General features: G+C 34.7%; 2 protein-coding genes across 2 annotated transcripts; one reads left to right on the top strand and one right to left on the bottom strand.

The window, feature by feature from the left end:
- Window positions 1-712: 712 nt before the first annotated feature.
- On the bottom strand, window positions 713-2,121 carry LOC149900460 (actin maturation protease). Its single transcript, XM_090112175.1, has 2 exons — window positions 1,404-2,121; window positions 713-1,138 (listed from the first exon to the last, which is right to left on the bottom strand). Exons 1-2 carry the CDS (start codon window positions 1,886-1,888, stop codon window positions 817-819), a joined length of 807 nt encoding a protein of 268 aa, XP_089968301.1. The 5' UTR covers window positions 1,889-2,121; the 3' UTR covers window positions 713-816.
- A 336-nt stretch (window positions 2,122-2,457) lies between these two features.
- CD98hc (CD98 heavy chain) lies at window positions 2,458-17,646 on the top strand. Its single transcript, XM_090112176.1, has 12 exons — window positions 2,458-2,747; window positions 10,834-11,024; window positions 12,027-12,202; window positions 12,992-13,198; window positions 13,432-13,594; window positions 13,707-13,876; window positions 14,142-14,332; window positions 14,908-15,077; window positions 15,988-16,098; window positions 16,514-16,632; window positions 16,972-17,109; window positions 17,448-17,646. The coding sequence occupies exons 1-12, from the start codon at window positions 2,648-2,650 to the stop codon at window positions 17,545-17,547; spliced, it is 1,836 nt and encodes a 611-aa protein (XP_089968302.1). The 5' UTR covers window positions 2,458-2,647; the 3' UTR covers window positions 17,548-17,646.
- The last annotated feature ends 166 nt before the right edge of the window (window positions 17,647-17,812 follow it).

The following is a 17,812-nucleotide window of genomic DNA, read 5'->3' on the forward strand; positions in this document are numbered from 1 at the left end:
TATGTACCTATTTAAAGTACATATAATAATTAATACAATTGGTTATCTCACTTCTTGTCCGCAAGCATTGAGCTTATCTGTTGTAAAATATTTTGGCTTTTGAGGTATTTAACATTGTTTATGCCATAAGCTAGCACCAACCTCTATATACCTACTTCAATAATTAATATTTCGTTATAATGATCTCATTAATACTGACCGTGGCGATTATACCTACGTTTCTTAATTTGGCAATGTAGTACGCCAATATGCAAGTTTTATCATTCTAATATAAGTCAATATTCATTAAAACATTTGTAATCTTTATGTAACACAATTATTCATCACAAATTGTTTTGCGGCATTATTAGCAGAACTGTAACCGTAGTTATGAAGTTTAAGTTGATTTAATTAGTACAAAAGATATTTTATGTTTCTCTATTCTATTTTTAAGTTATTTATAAAGGAGTTCTATATTGTTTGAATGGTGCAAATCTTTTCCCCCGTTTAATTAATTTTTATATGAAATGACTCAGTTTAATAAATTCAATATGATTGTAATGTTTTAAGTGAAGTCATGAGATTTATTTTATCATAATTCGCAAGTATGATTTGTATTTATTGTACAAATAAACATTTTGCATTAAAATTAAATGTTGTATTATTTACTTGAAAGTTTCTTTTAAATGCATGTAAGTGGGAATGAAATATAAAAAGTAAATAAAAGAATATCAACAATATATAAATAATTTATTCACCTATTCTAATTAATAATCTTAAAACAAAAACAACATACTGTATAATTCAACAATGTATAGTATTTCTTATTAATAATTGTTACAGACCTGTAAACATTAAAAATTGATCTCTTAGTCCTCTCTCCCCTCCCATCCCCCCTTCTGGTAAAATATAAAGCAAACCATCTTCCTGTTTCTTTGGAGAAAACTCCTGTAAATTTTTATTACTTTTATCTAACTGTTCTAATGGCCATGCGGCAAGGAATTTTGATTTTCCATGTCTCGCCAATATAAAAGTGTTATTAGGATTGGAGATATAATCATCTTTAGGGTCGTCAACAATGATGACTCCACACACAAGCGCCCAGTGGGCAGTATGACCATTTCGCAGGCATGGCGAGTGGTTGCAGTCTGTGTCATAACTGAATTGATGTTAAGGAATTATTTGTACAATCAGATGATCAATAATATAAAAAATTAAGGTGACAAGATTATTTAACAATCAAAATAAAATTGTATGCTTTTTTTGCTATTATTTATGCTTATTGAGAAATTATCATTATTTTCATTTGTAAGCTCAATATGCATTTTTTTTTCAAAACATTAAATATGTACCTTCTTAAAAAAACTAGCAAAGATTTTTTTGTTAAGGTTTTTAGTTCTTTATGCTATATTTGAAAAGGATACGCCACAAGCAGTGTAGCTCCATTTAATAATTCACCTATAGTTTCATTGCTATAAAGACCACCTTTTTTTACTTCTACTCTGGCATCATTTAATTCTGCCATACTTATAGCTTTCTCTGCCAATTTGGCCATATCTTGGCAACTGAACATCTCACCATTGTTACTGTAACCTTCAGCCTTTGTAATATTCAACAGTTCATCTGATGTTACTTTGCCTTTTAATAACATAGAAAGTGCCACCAAGCCACAGGTAGGGCCCACCTGCATTATGGAGTCATAATGCTTGTAAGAATATTGGAAAGGGGGTTGATGAAGGCAAATATTGTTCTTCCAACATGCGTCCCAAAGCTGGTAATCGGATGTAGCCCATTCGCATACGTTGGGATACTTCTCAAGGAAAGAGTTATCTAAAGTTTTTGGAGGAGAATTCGTTCTTAGAATAAGTGTGCCAGGAGGGGGTGGTGGTGCTGGCGGTATTGTGCACATATTTTAAATTATTACCTAATAAAATCTCATAATCAAAAATAAATATTGTAAATTAATAAATTATAAATCAAAAGTAAATAAAAGAGGAAGACGTATCCGATTACAGATGTTACATTTTGACATTGACAAAATATGACAGCAAAAATAACAGCTGTGAAAAGTGAAAACTGAAAAGAACAGATTATATAAACTGTTAGTGTCAATTATTTATTAAAAAGTTTATTAGAGACTCCACAGAACAGTAAATACATTCTGTTTGTTTTTACTGTTCTGTGAGAGACGACTCCTAGTTACCATCTTTTGTATCGTAGAGAAAATAGTACGGAGTACTGATCAAAAGATTAAACTATTAAACTTTCGTTTTTTAATTCTACCAATCAAAAAACATATTAAACAAAATGTTATTTTCAAACTCTCATTAATAGGTACTCAAGTCAGACTACTACGTAATGTATTACTTGCTCTGTGCTACCACGTGCTTCAAGGTTATAGTAGAATTTTTATTGACTTTTAGGGCGTGGTATTTGCTCTATGCTCCATATATTATATTCATTCATCTCACATCTGTCTCATTCAATTTTAGACTGTGAATGGTGATCACTGATCTGTCATTCTTCTATTTCGCTTAGCGCTGAGGCTACTACGAGCAGATGGTTATCATGAAAGTGAAATTGTAATTTATTTAAATCTGATAAAACTTATCAATAACATTGGGTTTAGTGAAAGTAATTTAAACCGGTTTGGAAGAAGTCATCAACCATGTCGGAGGGCCGGAAAAATCATCTGTCTATAGACGGAGGACAAGTGAAAGAAGACGATCATGTTGCCTCATACAAGCCATTACCAGATAATGATGGAGGTAACGAGACATTTAATTATATTTTACATTTAAAACATTCAGTTTCTCTAATAAAATGCTTTCAAACTTCATGTAACGTGATAATCATAGTTTTATTGAGTAAAATCAATTTACACTTAGATCATAGGTTACAGAATTTGTATAATTGAATTATTATACATAATTTTTTATTATTTATACATAATTTTTATGATTACGTAACTACCTGATAATCGAAACTTATTATCAAATTTACCTTAATTAATAAATGAAACAATGACAGAATTTGAGATAACAGCTGATCGTTGACATTGCTTTGACAAATTAATGTCATTTATAACCCGACTAATTTATGTTGAGTGTGAAAAAATATTCGCGTACTAAAATGCAAAAAAATGTCTTTACATTTTATGTTTCTATTTATAATTAAGGATCTTCGTCAAATTATTATTGGTTTTTGTAATAAAAATTTATCAATTTCAATAAATTTCTGAATTCGCACAATTTTCATAAAGCAACACGTTTAGACTTCGCAATTCGTACGGTTTATAAAGCGCTTTTATTGGACGAACATCGCCACACGCAGCGCCATTTTGTCGTCAAGCCGCTGACTGATGCAATGAAGCAAATTTTTGCATCTTTTTTTGTAATAAACCATCATAAAGATATCGAAAGTTTTTTCGCAAATACAATATATTAAATCTGTTCTTAGTGTTACCACATGAAGATAAACTCATTGTATGATACCAGGAAGTTCTTATAAACCAATTGAGGACAGAGGGGTTTACTGAATACAATTGCAGAGAATTAATTCAATTGAATTTTCAATATCAAAACCAGTAGTCACAAAGAAAATAAAATAATTATGACCAGAGATTTTATTTTCAGCAACTAAAATAGAGTATATAGAAGCTGATGGTGCATTCATGCAGTTAAATCAATCAGATATAATGGAGACACCAGATGATCCCGATGATCACTGGGACCACGAGAGCACTCTGGGCATGTTAACATTGTATTTACAGAATGTAGATAGGTTTAGAAATCCTAAAATAAGAAAAAAAAATGTGTGGATAGAGATAGCCAATGAAGTGGGTAAAGGTCCAGACAGTTGTGATAAAAAGTTTAGAAATTTAAAGCAAACTTATATAAGACTACTACGTAAGAAGAACAGGAACGGTGTGACTGCATTCAAATGGCCATATTTTGATATTTTTGAAGAAATTTATAGCATTGATGGGGAGTATCAGCCTGAAATACAGCAAAAGCTGAGAGACTGTACGAGTGATAGAATAGTAAAAGTGCTGAGAAATATTGGGTCTACATCAAAATTTGAAGAAGTTCAAGAGAATGGGGAACCTTCTAGTGGTGAAAATGAGGAAACTAAAAGACGATTGTTGCGGAAACGTAATGCGGAATTTAGAAAAGTGACTCTAGAATTAAGAGACAGGCAGCGCTTGGTTGAAGAGAAGTTAGATAGATTAATTAATATAGTCGAAGAATCAAATAGCATACAGAGGGATAGGAATAGACTATTTCAAGAATTTTTAGAAAAACTAAATCAAAACTAATAGATAAGACTGATAGTTATTATTTTTCTGTAATGTACCTAAGTATAAATGTGATTGAAGTATTTTTAAGGAAAGCTAAAATATTGACTGCATGTGGTCATTGATGTCTTTTCAATTTAAATTTATTATCAATAATTAGTTCACACAAATAAGTACTTATGTATGTATTTTTCTTAAGTTTTCACTGGTCTGATACATGATTATGGTCATAACTTTCAATTTAAATTAATAGTGAGCTTGTTATAATCAGTTATTTCAAGAAATCAAGCAACTTATTTCCTTAATATTATATTCTATTTTTGTAAAGTTAGCAATGACCACATGAGTATGGTACGAGTGATGTCAAAATGTAAAAAATAAAGAAATAAATATCTTTTATTTTCCACTTTTGTATTATTATTTCAAGCTTCTATCATTAGCATCCATCAAAAGAGAAGTACAGTAAATATTTGTTCACTTGATACAAAGCAAATGAAAGAAATAGGTCACTTAGCCACTTCAAGAGTTCTTACAACTTATTGGTTTTCATTTCGATTGAACTGAATTGAATTGTTGTAAATATTCCAAGTAAATATAATTTTTCCAATAAAATTACAATTTTTTTTTGAGATTTGTACGTTAGTACCGCAGAGCTTTTCGAGTTTGGTGTCTGGTTCATATGATTGTAATTTTTTTATTTATTTGAAAGCTAGTGCTTTCTGTGACACTTGAGTTTTTTTTTATTCAGCAAATCAAAACATAATTTGTTTTACCAAAAATACTAAACCGCCTTCAAATGGTCAGAGCTGTACAACATTTAAATGGGAACACACAGAAAGCCAAAAAATAAATATTATACTTACTACAGGCGCACGCGATCCACACTACGACTCGGAGCTCGGACACTAGTTGGAAAATGGGGGAAAGTAGAGAAAACAGCTTCTTTAATTAATATTCCATATTTATAAGGTCTCTTTATAAAAAATTGATTTTATAGGTACAATTTCATAAATCGATTACAAAAAAGGTATGATTTATGAATATCTCTGTTCATAAAAGTTACGGCGACGACGAGTATATTTTTCGTCACACCGCGACTGTGTAGGTACGTCTCGACTCCGTGGCTTTCTCAAAATGACTGATGTGTGATAATGATTTTTTACTTTCGATTAAAATGTTCAATAAATCTTTCATCATGGAATTTTTGTGCTCTAGTTGTAATAATGGATATAATTTAGTAATGCCTGGGAGATAGATAGTTCATACTTGCGCTGCACGCGTATCTATCGACGCGGCTAAATATATTCATTTCTTCAGTGTCTGAACGTGTGTGATGTAGTGATGTTAGTAAAGGAAGCTCTATAAAAAACTTATATATGTACGTAAGTTTATTTTTATATGAATTTCTAATATCTTTGTTCAAGAGTTTTTCGAAGGGTACTCAAATATTTTTTTGGAGATTAATTTTTTTTTTATTATATAGAAATATCATAAAAAATACTTAAATGAATGAGTAATTTCGATACACAAATTTTATTATTAAAATTGATTTTTTTTATAATCTTTTGCTTTTTTTATACTACCTACCTATTCAAAATTCTGCTTATTCATTCTCTTAGTAGTATATTCCATTCTTCTTTCATACTTCCAAACCATTTATTTACAATACAATATCGTGAGGCGGGATTCGAATGCGTAAATTTAGCTTTATTGTAGAGACGCCTTAGGAATTCGAATCGAGACGTGATATATTGAGGGGGTTTAAAGAGAACAAGGAAGACGCAAATTCGAGATTCCATCCAGCAATAATACATGTCTTGATAAATATGTGAAAATCCACAATACCTACTCGTATTTTTAGAATTATAAAGCTGAAGAGTTTGTTTGTTTGTTTGAACGCGCTAATCTCAGGAACTACTGGTCCGATTTGAAAAATTCTTTCGGTGTTAGATAGCCCATTTATCGAGGAAGGCTATAAGCTATATATCATCACGCTAAGACCAACAGGAGTGGAGCACTGCGGGTAAAACCGCAGGGCACAGCTAGTTTTAAATATATCGATATCATACCATAACTTATGGGTGCCTTTTGTTATTTTGTTTTTACAAATATGTATAAACATATGCTAACTATTGTTTAAAATTCATAACTTCACGGTGGTTATCAGGTGTTTTTGTGTTTTTCTTATGCTTTAATTTTTCCTATTAGAGAACATAATATTGGCATGATGTTTTTATTTTTGAACGAAAATTATGGTACATAATTAAACGTATGGTACATAATTAAACTATTGTTACAAATAAACTACAGAGGATTTATTATATAATTTAATAAATGCTTCTGTTATAATATCGCATACTGATACGAAGCCTTTGGAATCCATCAATGCATAAGAATAACGTTCCACTTACAAGATTAGACTTTTATGAGTAGTTAGTTAGTAGTTACGACATACATGCGACACACATTCTTCTTTTATGAAGCGTAATAGAAAACCATAATTTTTCATGGCATGTACGAAGACCTAATTTGATATCCCTAAGCCCAACGGGGTCAATTTCCAACGGGTAGGAACCCGTTGGGAATTTTGTGGCCTCAGTTGGAATTCTCAATAGATGTGAAAGGTTCGATCTAATTAAAGTGTACTTACGGTATACAAAATCAATGGTGAAACGTATTCTATAGTGAAAGGCATAACTCGTCTTTCCCCTGAGATTCAGAGTAATTGAATTGCAAGTCGTAGATTTAAACGGATGCATCGACCCATTTAAAGAAAGTGCAACAGGCATAGTTATTAGCGATAGATGTATCGCCATTGCATAATAAAATTGGTTATTGAACATTTAAGTAATAGATTTATTTTTATAGACGATCCTGTCTAAAATTGGCTTCTCTCTTAAGAACTGTATTTTTGTTATGGTTGTCCCTTCAAGAAGAAAAATAATTTTCATATATTTGGGAACTTCCCATAACGTGTACATATCTACAGATGTCAAAATATTTTTTTATGGAGCAACTGCAAAGTATATGTCAGTATAGTTGTTACAAATAGCTTAAAGTGTATATTCCTTGACCATACGTCACTCCTGATCTAGCATTTCACATTTGCCAACACGGCTCCATTACATTTTTAAGCACATTCAGCATATACAATGCCTTGTGTATGATGAAATATTACTTCTTATTGCCGAACATGAAGCCAATAATTACGAAGCAAGAAGTCGACGGGGCACCGACTCAACTGCATTCCCAAAGCTTTCCTGGAAGATACAAACCAGCTTTTTACAATCAGAGATCGGTTTAATTTGAACCGAAAATTTGTATGGTCAGTTAAATATAATAAGGTTTTACTTACAATAACTCGTATGGCCTATGGGTAAAATTGTTTGATATAGGATAAATATAAGGTGTATACATATTACATACATCATTGAAAAAAGACTGACTGAAATATATTATATGGCTTCAAAGTTCAAACAAATATACAGCTGTTCCCTAAATTTAAAGTACTAGTTTTAGGGGCGTGTTTGCTGAGACGGGTTTGGCTTTCAGCTTTGAGTTCAAGATTTATAGACCTATATAGATTATTTACATTCCTCTGTAATCTACCTACGATAAATTTAATAGTTTTATCAGACGTAGACAAAAGAATTTCTGAGGTTACAAAATTGAAACGAAGTTTTTCAAAGTATCAGTATAATATTAATTAAATGTCGCTAAAAAACCGCATGAATTTGCACTGCCCATACACTGACAGTGCCCATGCTTATGCCATAAGCGGTGTCGCGAGCAGAAGCTAGTGTTAAATGCATTTAGTACACTTAAGCTTGCTGGTTCGGTTTTTGTGCCATCGCAAATCTCCAGGTTAACTGGCCGTTGACCACATAGCATGGGCACTGGGCAGTACGGAGTGATGTCTTTTGTAGTGCGGACGTGTGTACACGGAAGTACATATTGCATTGAATAATGTAAGCTTTCTTTACTACTTTATTATAATTATTGATATAATCTTAGCTAGAACATTCCTTGGTAAAAACGTTTAGTTCTGTTGATGTAGACGTGTTATTTTTCAGTAATTGAGGCCCGCGATATTAATTTCATTTAAAATGTAAGAAAATATTTAATTGTATTAATATTAATAATTAAAATGAATTCATGATAATAATTCCATTTGTTTGATATCATTCTTGTAAATAATTGCTTACGTAGGCAAGAGACGTAGTACCTACATGATTGAAAACTTGCGACAAGCTTTTCTTTAGAAAGTTATTCATAGTATTATTTTAATGAAATATTTATAAATTAATACTAGACAACTAGATACTATTTAAATGTGTTATAATTTGATCTGTTAATCTGATAAAATGTTATTTTAAAACTATAGAAAATCACGAAATGCACGTAGCTCACGTCTCATTCAAATAATACCTATCAACTGTGATGAGAAAATATGCCATTTATCTACCTACTACTAACCCACCCCGACTTAGCCTGAACTGACAAATTGTAAAATTAGTTTTTGGCTTAAAAAAATAAGAGGAAAATGCATAACATTTTTGAAGAGCCCTTCGTGCTGAACCTCTCGACACAAAAAATTGTGTTACCGTTTTTTTGGCTTCTATAACCATTTTAAAGATGCCTCACATAAGTTTTGATAAATAACTTCAATACGTAAATTGATCGACAACGGATATTTTCAATTCCGTTAAAAGTAAATATTTTGTAGACAAATAATGAATGTGACAAATATGTAAAATAAGTCATAAGACGTGTGTTACGATAATTTACCCATTTACGGCTCCAGTTTCAACAAATTAGGCCGACCTCGTTAATGAGATGGTCGCGTTCTTGTGCGATTACTACCAATAATAATTCTATTATCTAAACGTTAAGGTTGAATTTTGAATAGTAATGTCAATATAAAGCTGGCATTGTAGTTTCTCCGAGACAAGTTTTCATTGTCAGAACCCTTGTACTAACGTCCCGGTGTTTGTGCGTATGCGCAAAAATAGAGCGGTAACGGTTATTTGTAGTTTTATACGCGTACTAAATAATATATATTAGGTATGTCAAGGTCTCTGTATTATACCATTTTTACATACAAATACCTGATACAATTGTGTTTTTTAAATAAAATGTACGTGTACCGAAATTAGGTCAATAGAGAAAACTTGTTAATTAATCTATGAATTCGAAGACGTTACTACATATTTTAAGAACGTATAATAAATAAGAGTGGAAAACCAATTCGATACAGATGCATATTAAATAAGAAAGTAAGGTATTTTCTAAGTAGGTAGGTAAGTGCGTGTGATCACCGATATTATTAAATCTATTGGAAGGTGCATTCAATTTGGTCTCATGGTATATATCGTTATATGTACTAATAGTAGGGGAGCCCAAGAGGGGATTATGGGATTTACTCGAGCGCGTCAGATTACTATAAGGGACGGTACCTTAGCTATTCATTAGTACCTCTAGTCAATATGAGCATTGAGCAGTTATGGTTGGTGGGTGCGCTCAGGGGCCCCGCTGGAAAATTTGAATAATCCATAATTTCCTAAGGTTGAGCTCGAATCGTCAGATTAGCGAAATGGGGACTTCTTATATTGTAATTAACCCCCCCATATATTAATCTGACGCGCTCGAATAATATTACTTAAATTTTTTACCCTTTCTTCATAGCGATTAAATCGCCACTTAAATCGTCAGATTAACGTATACTTTTTTTCAGTGACGTCCTGGAGCATGCAAAATATCAATATCTAACGCGCTTGAGTATTTCCAAGCCAATTTTTTTCTTTTTTAAATTAAAAAAAATCAAAAAACCCTTCCCCACCGCTAAAAGTGAAAACATTATAGGACCTTTTTTTCTCGCTATGGTCTAATCTACCTATTCTAATAGGTTCCCGTGACGCTCGAGTAAATCCACATTTAGCATCCTGGGCTCCCCTACTATAATACTTAAGCTGATTAATGTACCACTAGGACATATTCGCGAGGCAATTGAATAATTTAGCTGAAGAATTCGGTTAAAGTCACGGTCACTTGCGATTAGTCTTTATAGAAGACGTTTTAACAATATTGGAATGTGAGATATCGTGGATATCCATACGAAATAAGAGCAACAAAATCTGAAACTGTAAGCAAGAATTTTCTAAAATTGTGATGGGCAATTATCTAATTGAATTGAATAAGATCTAGTCGGTAAATTGTTTTATTAAGTGCAGTTACAAGAACAAATTGTACGTTGAAAATAGAGAGAAAATTTTCTTTTCTTATTTTCCCTGTTGTTTTGTCTTTCTGTAGTTTTATTTTTATTCATGGCTGAAGTTAAATTGATCATTGAGACGGATGCGTCAATACCTCATCCCACTACGAGAAATAATTGTTTTTAGCGACTTTAATATATTTTATTCACAATTTATTTGATATCTGTATTCCTAAAACTGTTGAGAACACGTTTATCACGATTCACGACTCTCAATGAACGTAACACTAAAATTCACCAAACGCAGCTGCATACATTTTTATAAACGCTCTTAATGCCATTCCAGAGTTCCGTACATCCAAAGCCAGTCTTCACAAGTCGAAGGAGAAGGTATCCGGCGACGGTGCTGAGGAGAAGCTTCTGGCGAAGGAGGAGGAAGCCAAGATCGTGACGAGGGTCGACATGGCAGACGCCAAGTACGTGGTGGAGGACCACAGGAATGGAGACGCGAAGATTGAACTGGATGCCAATAAACGCGTAAGTAAGCCTTAGGTGTTTGAGGAATTAATGCGAAGAAATTTTATGGATAATAAATGCTAATAACAGGGTCAACATGGCGGGATTTCTCTATGTTTTATCTGAAGGAAAATAATAAGACCTGACGCTATCACAAGTCCATTAATATTGCAACTGTAATGAGTTAGGCCTGGGTTTATAATAAGTGTTATTTTGACTTTGAATGTAGATAAGTTTTTGATTAAATAAATAAAAGTACCGTAGTGTAAGAGCTAGCGCGCACGAGCAACTTTGTCTCCGCAACTATTTTGTCTCTCCCATCAATTTGTATGGGGAGTTGCGACGCAACGTGCGCGCACTTTCATACTAGCCCATGGGTGGAGAGACAAAATAGTTGCGGAGACAAAGTTGCTCGTGCGCGCTGGCTCTAAAGTAAAGAGTATATATACATGTATAATACTCTATATATTCAGTAAATAATGATAAAAAAATTGGCAATAGCACATCCGATAATGTCAAATGTTATTCATGTGAAATATTGACATTTTACAATTATTATCTTATATTCTTCGTAAATTCAAATAATATTTATTAATAAGGAAATTAAGTAAATTGAAATTAAACATAAGATTAAGTAATAAATGATTGTTTGCTCTACACAAGATAAAGTACGTTAAACTCGGATGCAGCCATGTGTTAAATCAATAATAAGTCCCAATTATTTACAAACCTATCCAATTAGTTGAGCTATATTGACCTTTGGTCTGGTGATATCTGTTCGCGAACTGGCGCGTTGTGATTAGCGATGAAATTCAATTTCCCATGACGTCACTATCAGACAGATGATCATGAAACTGAACTTTTAGTTGGATTATATCTGGGTTAATTCGTATATGCTATCATCAAAGAAAAACCCTGCTTAATTTAACATAACTGTCCCCTTCTCACTTCAATATCTGCCATCGTGCCATCTCGTTACAATAAACGAACAGCAAATACATCAGCCACGTAAAATTTGTGCAGCAATTCACTGGGCTGACCAAGGAGGAGCTGATGAAGTACGCAGAGGACCCGTTCTGGATCCGCCTGCGTTGGTTCATGTTCATACTGTTCTGGGCCATGTGGCTGTGCATGCTGGCCGGCGCTATCGCGATCATTGTGCAGGCGCCCAAGTGTGCACCGCCGCCGCCAAGGACTTGGTAAGTAGAGGAATGTTTGATAGAAATTAGATTCAGACTTCTTAATATGATCCAATAATAGTGTAAAAAAATTCTTCCTATTACACATCTATATTCTCTCTCTATACCATTAGTTCAGAAAACCATCTTTACAGATATAAATTTCTGGAAAACACGTAGGAGTAATGAATTTACGGTGTTGATATTTTCGACTACACTGCAGCAAAATCTACTATTTGTGCCTTCCTACCTTTTTACTTGATCACCCTAACTCGGATGTCTCTATTAGAAATATACTATTTTAATACTATAATTGCATAAACAAAATCACTTCTTATGTAGAAAATGTTATTGCTAGATTCCAATCTGGTCGAAGAATTCCAATCTGGTTTAAAGTGAGAAAGAATTGTGGCAAAAATAATGTCTAAATGAATAGTGGTGTATGATGTTATGATGTGGTGTACCTTACTGCTTCGCCTGCTGGCTGAAGTAATTGTCAAATGGTTAGTCGATATTAAATTGGGATGATTTTTAAATCATTTGTAGGTAGTTAAATATAAAAATAACTTAGATGAACAATAATCAATATGCTGAAAAACAATTTACTCTTCGTCATAAATTAAAAAAGATGTAGTAATTATCCATTGTTATTTTCAATATATAACCATAGATCTCCTTTTGGGTTATTATTTTTCGTCCAAAATAACGAATTTGTGTATCACTTGGCTCTAATTTTTGACTAGGTTCTACTTAATAATTTTTGCGTTCATTCTCGCGAATAGCAATTAGCTCATGATTTCATATTTGTAGGTACGAAAAAGGCCCGCTAATAGACGTTTCATCTGTAGAGGACTATACCACAATAGAGCCAAACCTGGAGCTGCTCAAAGACGCGCAAGTGGCCGGAGTGTTCGCATCCTCCTGCAAGGATGCATATGAAGTACTGGATAATGAAAATGCCAACTGTTTGAAGCAGTTTAAGGACTTCGTGGCCAAGGCCAAGTCTTATGGCGTTAAGTGAGTAAAATTGTATTATAGTCACATGTGATTTTGTATTTGTAAGGATGCTTAGTGTCGTTTTTAGCCATTTTGTAGTTTTGGTTGTGATACACGGTCAAACGGGACGGGTACATCTATAATACAGATAGTATGACAGTACAGATAGTATGAATAAACTTGACACAGAAATAGTGAAATTTGTCAGGAATTGAATGCAGAAACATATATTTAACCAGGAAATTAATTTTCAGAGTGCTAGTGGACCTGACTGCAAACTTCGTGCCCCTATCGCATAAATGGTTCCAACTGAGCGAGAACCGTTCAGAGGAATACAAGGACTACTTCATCTGGCAGTCAAGCAAGGAATATGATGCGGATGAGCCTAGTGGTACACCAAAACCACCTAATGCCTGGGTAATTACAGCTTTATTATAATTGAAAAAAAAGGAATTCTTTAATTTGTGTCAATTAATCCTAAAACTATGCAAAATCAGAAATATTTCTCATTTCAAACATATATTTTAAGGTATCAACAGAAAATGAACCGGCATGGTCCTGGAGCGAAAATCGCAAGGAGTTCTACCTGCACCTGTATGGAGCCGACCAGCCGCAGCTTAACTTTAACAACCCCGCAGTTGTCAACAAGTTTGATGACGTGCTCAAGATCTGGATGAAAGCTGGAGCTGATGGTATTAGGTGAGTTTCAAAACAGTAGGATCGTAATGAAGAACAGGTGGTCCTGGAGGTCAGAACAAGGTCGGAACTATGACTGCGCTGCATTGCGATGCTCCATCTCTGGGACCAGGGGATTGTAATAAAGAAAGCAGGGGATCGAGCATCTATGCAAGATTTCCACACTATAAAAAAGGTGGTCCGGGTGTCTTTGATTGATAAATTAGGTCGATATATAGGTTTGTAAATAAATTAGGTCTTTTGATATAATAGAATTGTCTGTCTCCAGGTTGCAGAAAGCCCGCGAGCTGGTGGTGAACGTGACCCTGGCTCCGGAGGTGCCGCACACGGGCAGCGGCAGCCAGCCCGCCGCAGACCACACGCAGCACGCGTTCTGGCGCCACAAGCACAGCACCGACCAGCCCGCGCTCGACGAGCTGCTGGCGCACTGGGCGGCCCTCGTGCGTGCCCTCGCCGCAGGTGACTGACACGCTACACTGCACACTGCACACAGCACACAGCCCGCCGCAGACCACACGCGGCATTCGTGACATCAATTAAAAATGCCTTTATAACCAACTAGCTTTCCGCCCGCGGCTTCGCCCGCGTTTTCAAAGAAAAACCCGTTCCCGTAGGATTTCCGGGATAAAACCTATCCTATGTCCTTTCTCGGGTATCAAAATATCTATATACCAAATTTCATGCAAATTGGTTCAGTAGTTAAGGCGTGATTGAGTAACAGACAGACAGACAGAGTTACTTTCGCATTTATAATATTAGTATGGATTATAACACGTACAATAAACAACTGAACTAACTCACTATCACGCTTAAAAATTGTCTCCATTAAAACTCTGCCTACATGTATTAGGCATAGTTTCCTAATGAGCAATTTATACTTTGAACATTACTGCCAGGAATTAATTTGTTTATTTCAATTAATCGTTTACCCCATGTCGCCCCAAACATTTTTGACGACTTTTTTAATTGGCGATTGATGTACACGTTGAAATTATTTGTGTGTACAATTTCTTAACTTCTATTATCACTTGCAGATGAGTCAGTATTCACAATCGCGGAAGCGGGTGGACGGCCTGAACTGTACCTACTAGCCCGCAACACGAGCTCACTGCGACCGGCCGCTTCCGCGCCAATACCCGTGGAGCCTGCTGCTACTGCTGCAGCACAGTTGAGGGAACGCTTGCCGAGGTGGCCGCTTGTGCAGGTACGATAACCTTTAGAATTAAGGTTATTTTTTAGGAAAAAAAAAAATTGGTTGTCTGTAAAGTCGGTTTACTGACGATAGTTGAACGTGACAACGTCCGATTGTGCTTCTTTGTCGCTCGTTCCGCGCTCTCGCTTGCACTTCAAGCCTTACGGAACGCCTCAGAGCGAGGTAACGCCGCATGAGTCATGTTTTTTCGTACGTGCAGCCGGCGCTATCGAATTATAAGACGTTGTCACGTCAAAAAAATGTGTGCGTGTACTAGTGTACACACGTGAAGTGAAACTTCTATATAACCTTATTTTTCCAAAAATATTTTACTATATGCAACTTTACAGAAATACGTCGAATCACGCGTGGTAGGGATAAGAAAAAGATGGCGCGTAACGGAAAAATGTCATGCGTAACGAAAATATGTTACACTAAATTTTTTTCCAACCCCAAAGAAGTTTCACTTCAAAATAAAGGGAGTAAGGATAGTAAGGGTGCTGCTTTTTCGGGATTAAGACTGCTGGATTGTTTAATAAGAACTTAATTCGTTGTACAGTTAATTTATAAAACTTTGCCCGAAAACTTAGAAGAAAGTAACTTAGAAGACCGAAAAGACAAGTTGACTATCGTTGGAAAATTTGAACCAAAATATTGATAGATGACCATGATCATGTAGTATTTATAGTATAACTAGCTTACCGCCCGCGGCTACGCCCGCTTTATCTAAAACCTAATAAATTATATACTAAAACCTTCCTCTTAAATCACTCTCTATTAAAAAAAACCGCATCAAAATCCGTTGCGTAGTTTTGAAGATTTAAGCATACAAAGGGACATAAGGACATACGGACATGGGGACAGAGAAAGCGACTTTGTTTTATACTATGTAGTGATGATGCTTCTATTTGTGTCTTTATAGCTAACGTCAGAAGAACCAAGTCTAGAGCTGGCCGCTTTCAGCATGCTGCTCCCAGCTGCACCTGTGCTGTCGTTGGAACAGCTCACCGCACCGGAATTCAATTCTACTGCTGTGAGTGCTAATATCTTTGAATTTAAAAGACAAACACCATGATTACAAAGAAATTCATTAAAATTGCGTTTGTGAGATTGTTTGTTAAATTTTTGCACGTTTATGTACGTGCCGTAAATCTAATTTCAGACCTATCAATTGGGTAACTTTAATGTAAATTGCACTTACATCCTGCCTTATCAGTAGTTGTAGTCTGTCTTTGTTCTTAATTAACCAAAATTCATCACCTCATAAACCGTATTTATAGTATAAAGTACTAGAATAAAAAAAGACGTGTGGCACTCGGGGACTGCCGCGGTAAAGCATGCTATGCCTTCAAGCCACACCTCCGCGCCCGTCGGAGTGGGGAGCGTGAGGTTTTTTCCTTAGAAGCTATGCAATAGCATAATATAATTATTATATTGTCGTCCACCAGGCGGAGTTACTATCCCAGTTGAGCACACTACGCGGTGACGCGAGCATAGAGCACGGCCGCTACGTGGTCGAAGCGGCGCCCACGCACAATAACACGGGCGAAGTGCTCGCGTGTGCTAGGTTTGTGTTTAAAGTTATTATTTTTATGCCTTTAATTACCTTTTTATTTCAGTGTTAATGAATCGTTAAAATTGTAAAAAGTAATTTTTTACATAGTCTTAAATATTCTTCTATAATCCTACTGAGTAAAATTGCCTCTTTCTTATTTTTTAAGATATAGATTCTCATTTATAATGATAAATTGTTAAGAAATGTTTCTAATGAAAATTGACTCAACAAAATGGTCCTTCGAGGACACTTCTCGAACCATATCTATGTTACTTAAGTAATTTTTTGCCACGGATATTATTGTTCTAAACCTTTGTATTAAAATATAATGAATATAATTGTGTGGTACAGATGGAAGGCGGGTCACACGGGCTACGTGTCTGTGCACAACGCGGGCGTGTCGGCGCGTGCTAACCTCACCTCGCTCGCGTCTCTGCCCGAACAACTCTCTGTGCATTTATTGTCGCCTGGTACTAAAGAGGCTTCGGGGTATGTGTGTTTATTTTTATTTACTTCTTTATTAAAAACTGTGCTAATAGATTTGTTATATGATTTGAATTTACCTTTTTTTGTCGTAATTTTTACTTTATTTTTCTTATTGTTTGTGTGGAGAAACAAGTTGCCGACTTTCCTTAAAAATATATCCACATATTCATAAATAGTTTTCGACACATCAACTATAATATTATATAGCTATATAGACTCCTCTTATGGCAATCAATATGCACTACACATGCCTTTTTATAATGTAATTTTAAAGGACACAATTTTTTGAGTAAAACAGTTATGCTCGACAATTTCAATTTTAACCCATATCTTTGTTACAGCTACAACAATGCTGAAATAGTGCCCACAGGCGACGTTCTAATCCCAGAGAAGTCTACAATCATCTTTTCGTACGTGCCACAGACTACGGCAGAACATTAGAAGAGAAGAAAAGAGTTAGAAGCTTTGCCGCTCTGTATTGCGGTTGAATGATTTGCATTTCTTTTTTATTTGAACGTGATTAAAGTTGTCTGCAATGTACTTCTGAGTTTTATTTCCTAAATTCCTATGGAACGTTGCATTTGCATCAAACAAGCGAATGCTCAACCCCACTATTCTTTTTTGAACATTCTTTCGTCGTTATGTGGCTTCGAAAAATACATTCTATGCAATGTTCAAATATTGAATTCAACACTGAATACGAGTT

The sequence above is a fragment of the Colias eurytheme genome, chromosome 18, assembly GCF_061535395.1.
Source record: "Colias eurytheme isolate Ceu_HAF_F1 chromosome 18, ilColEury1 Martin Lab GWU primary, whole genome shotgun sequence".
Classification (NCBI taxonomy): domain Eukaryota; kingdom Metazoa; phylum Arthropoda; class Insecta; order Lepidoptera; family Pieridae; genus Colias; species Colias eurytheme.

Coding starts and splice junctions, on each gene's coding strand:
- CD98hc (XM_090112176.1), top strand. CDS start 2,648: ATGTCGGAGGGCCGGAAAAATCATCTGTCTATAGACGGAGGACAAGTG. Junction 13,199..13,431: donor GCCAAGTCTTATGGCGTTAA/GTGAGTAAAATT, acceptor ATTAATTTTCAG/AGTGCTAGTGGACCTGACTG. Junction 13,877..14,141: donor GCTGGAGCTGATGGTATTAG/GTGAGTTTCAAA, acceptor GTCTGTCTCCAG/GTTGCAGAAAGCCCGCGAGC.
- LOC149900460 (XM_090112175.1), bottom strand. CDS start 1,888: ATGTGCACAATACCGCCAGCACCACCACCCCCTCCTGGCACACTTATT. Junction 1,139..1,403: donor GGAGCTACACTGCTTGTGGC/GTATCCTTTTCA, acceptor ACATCAATTCAG/TTATGACACAGACTGCAACC.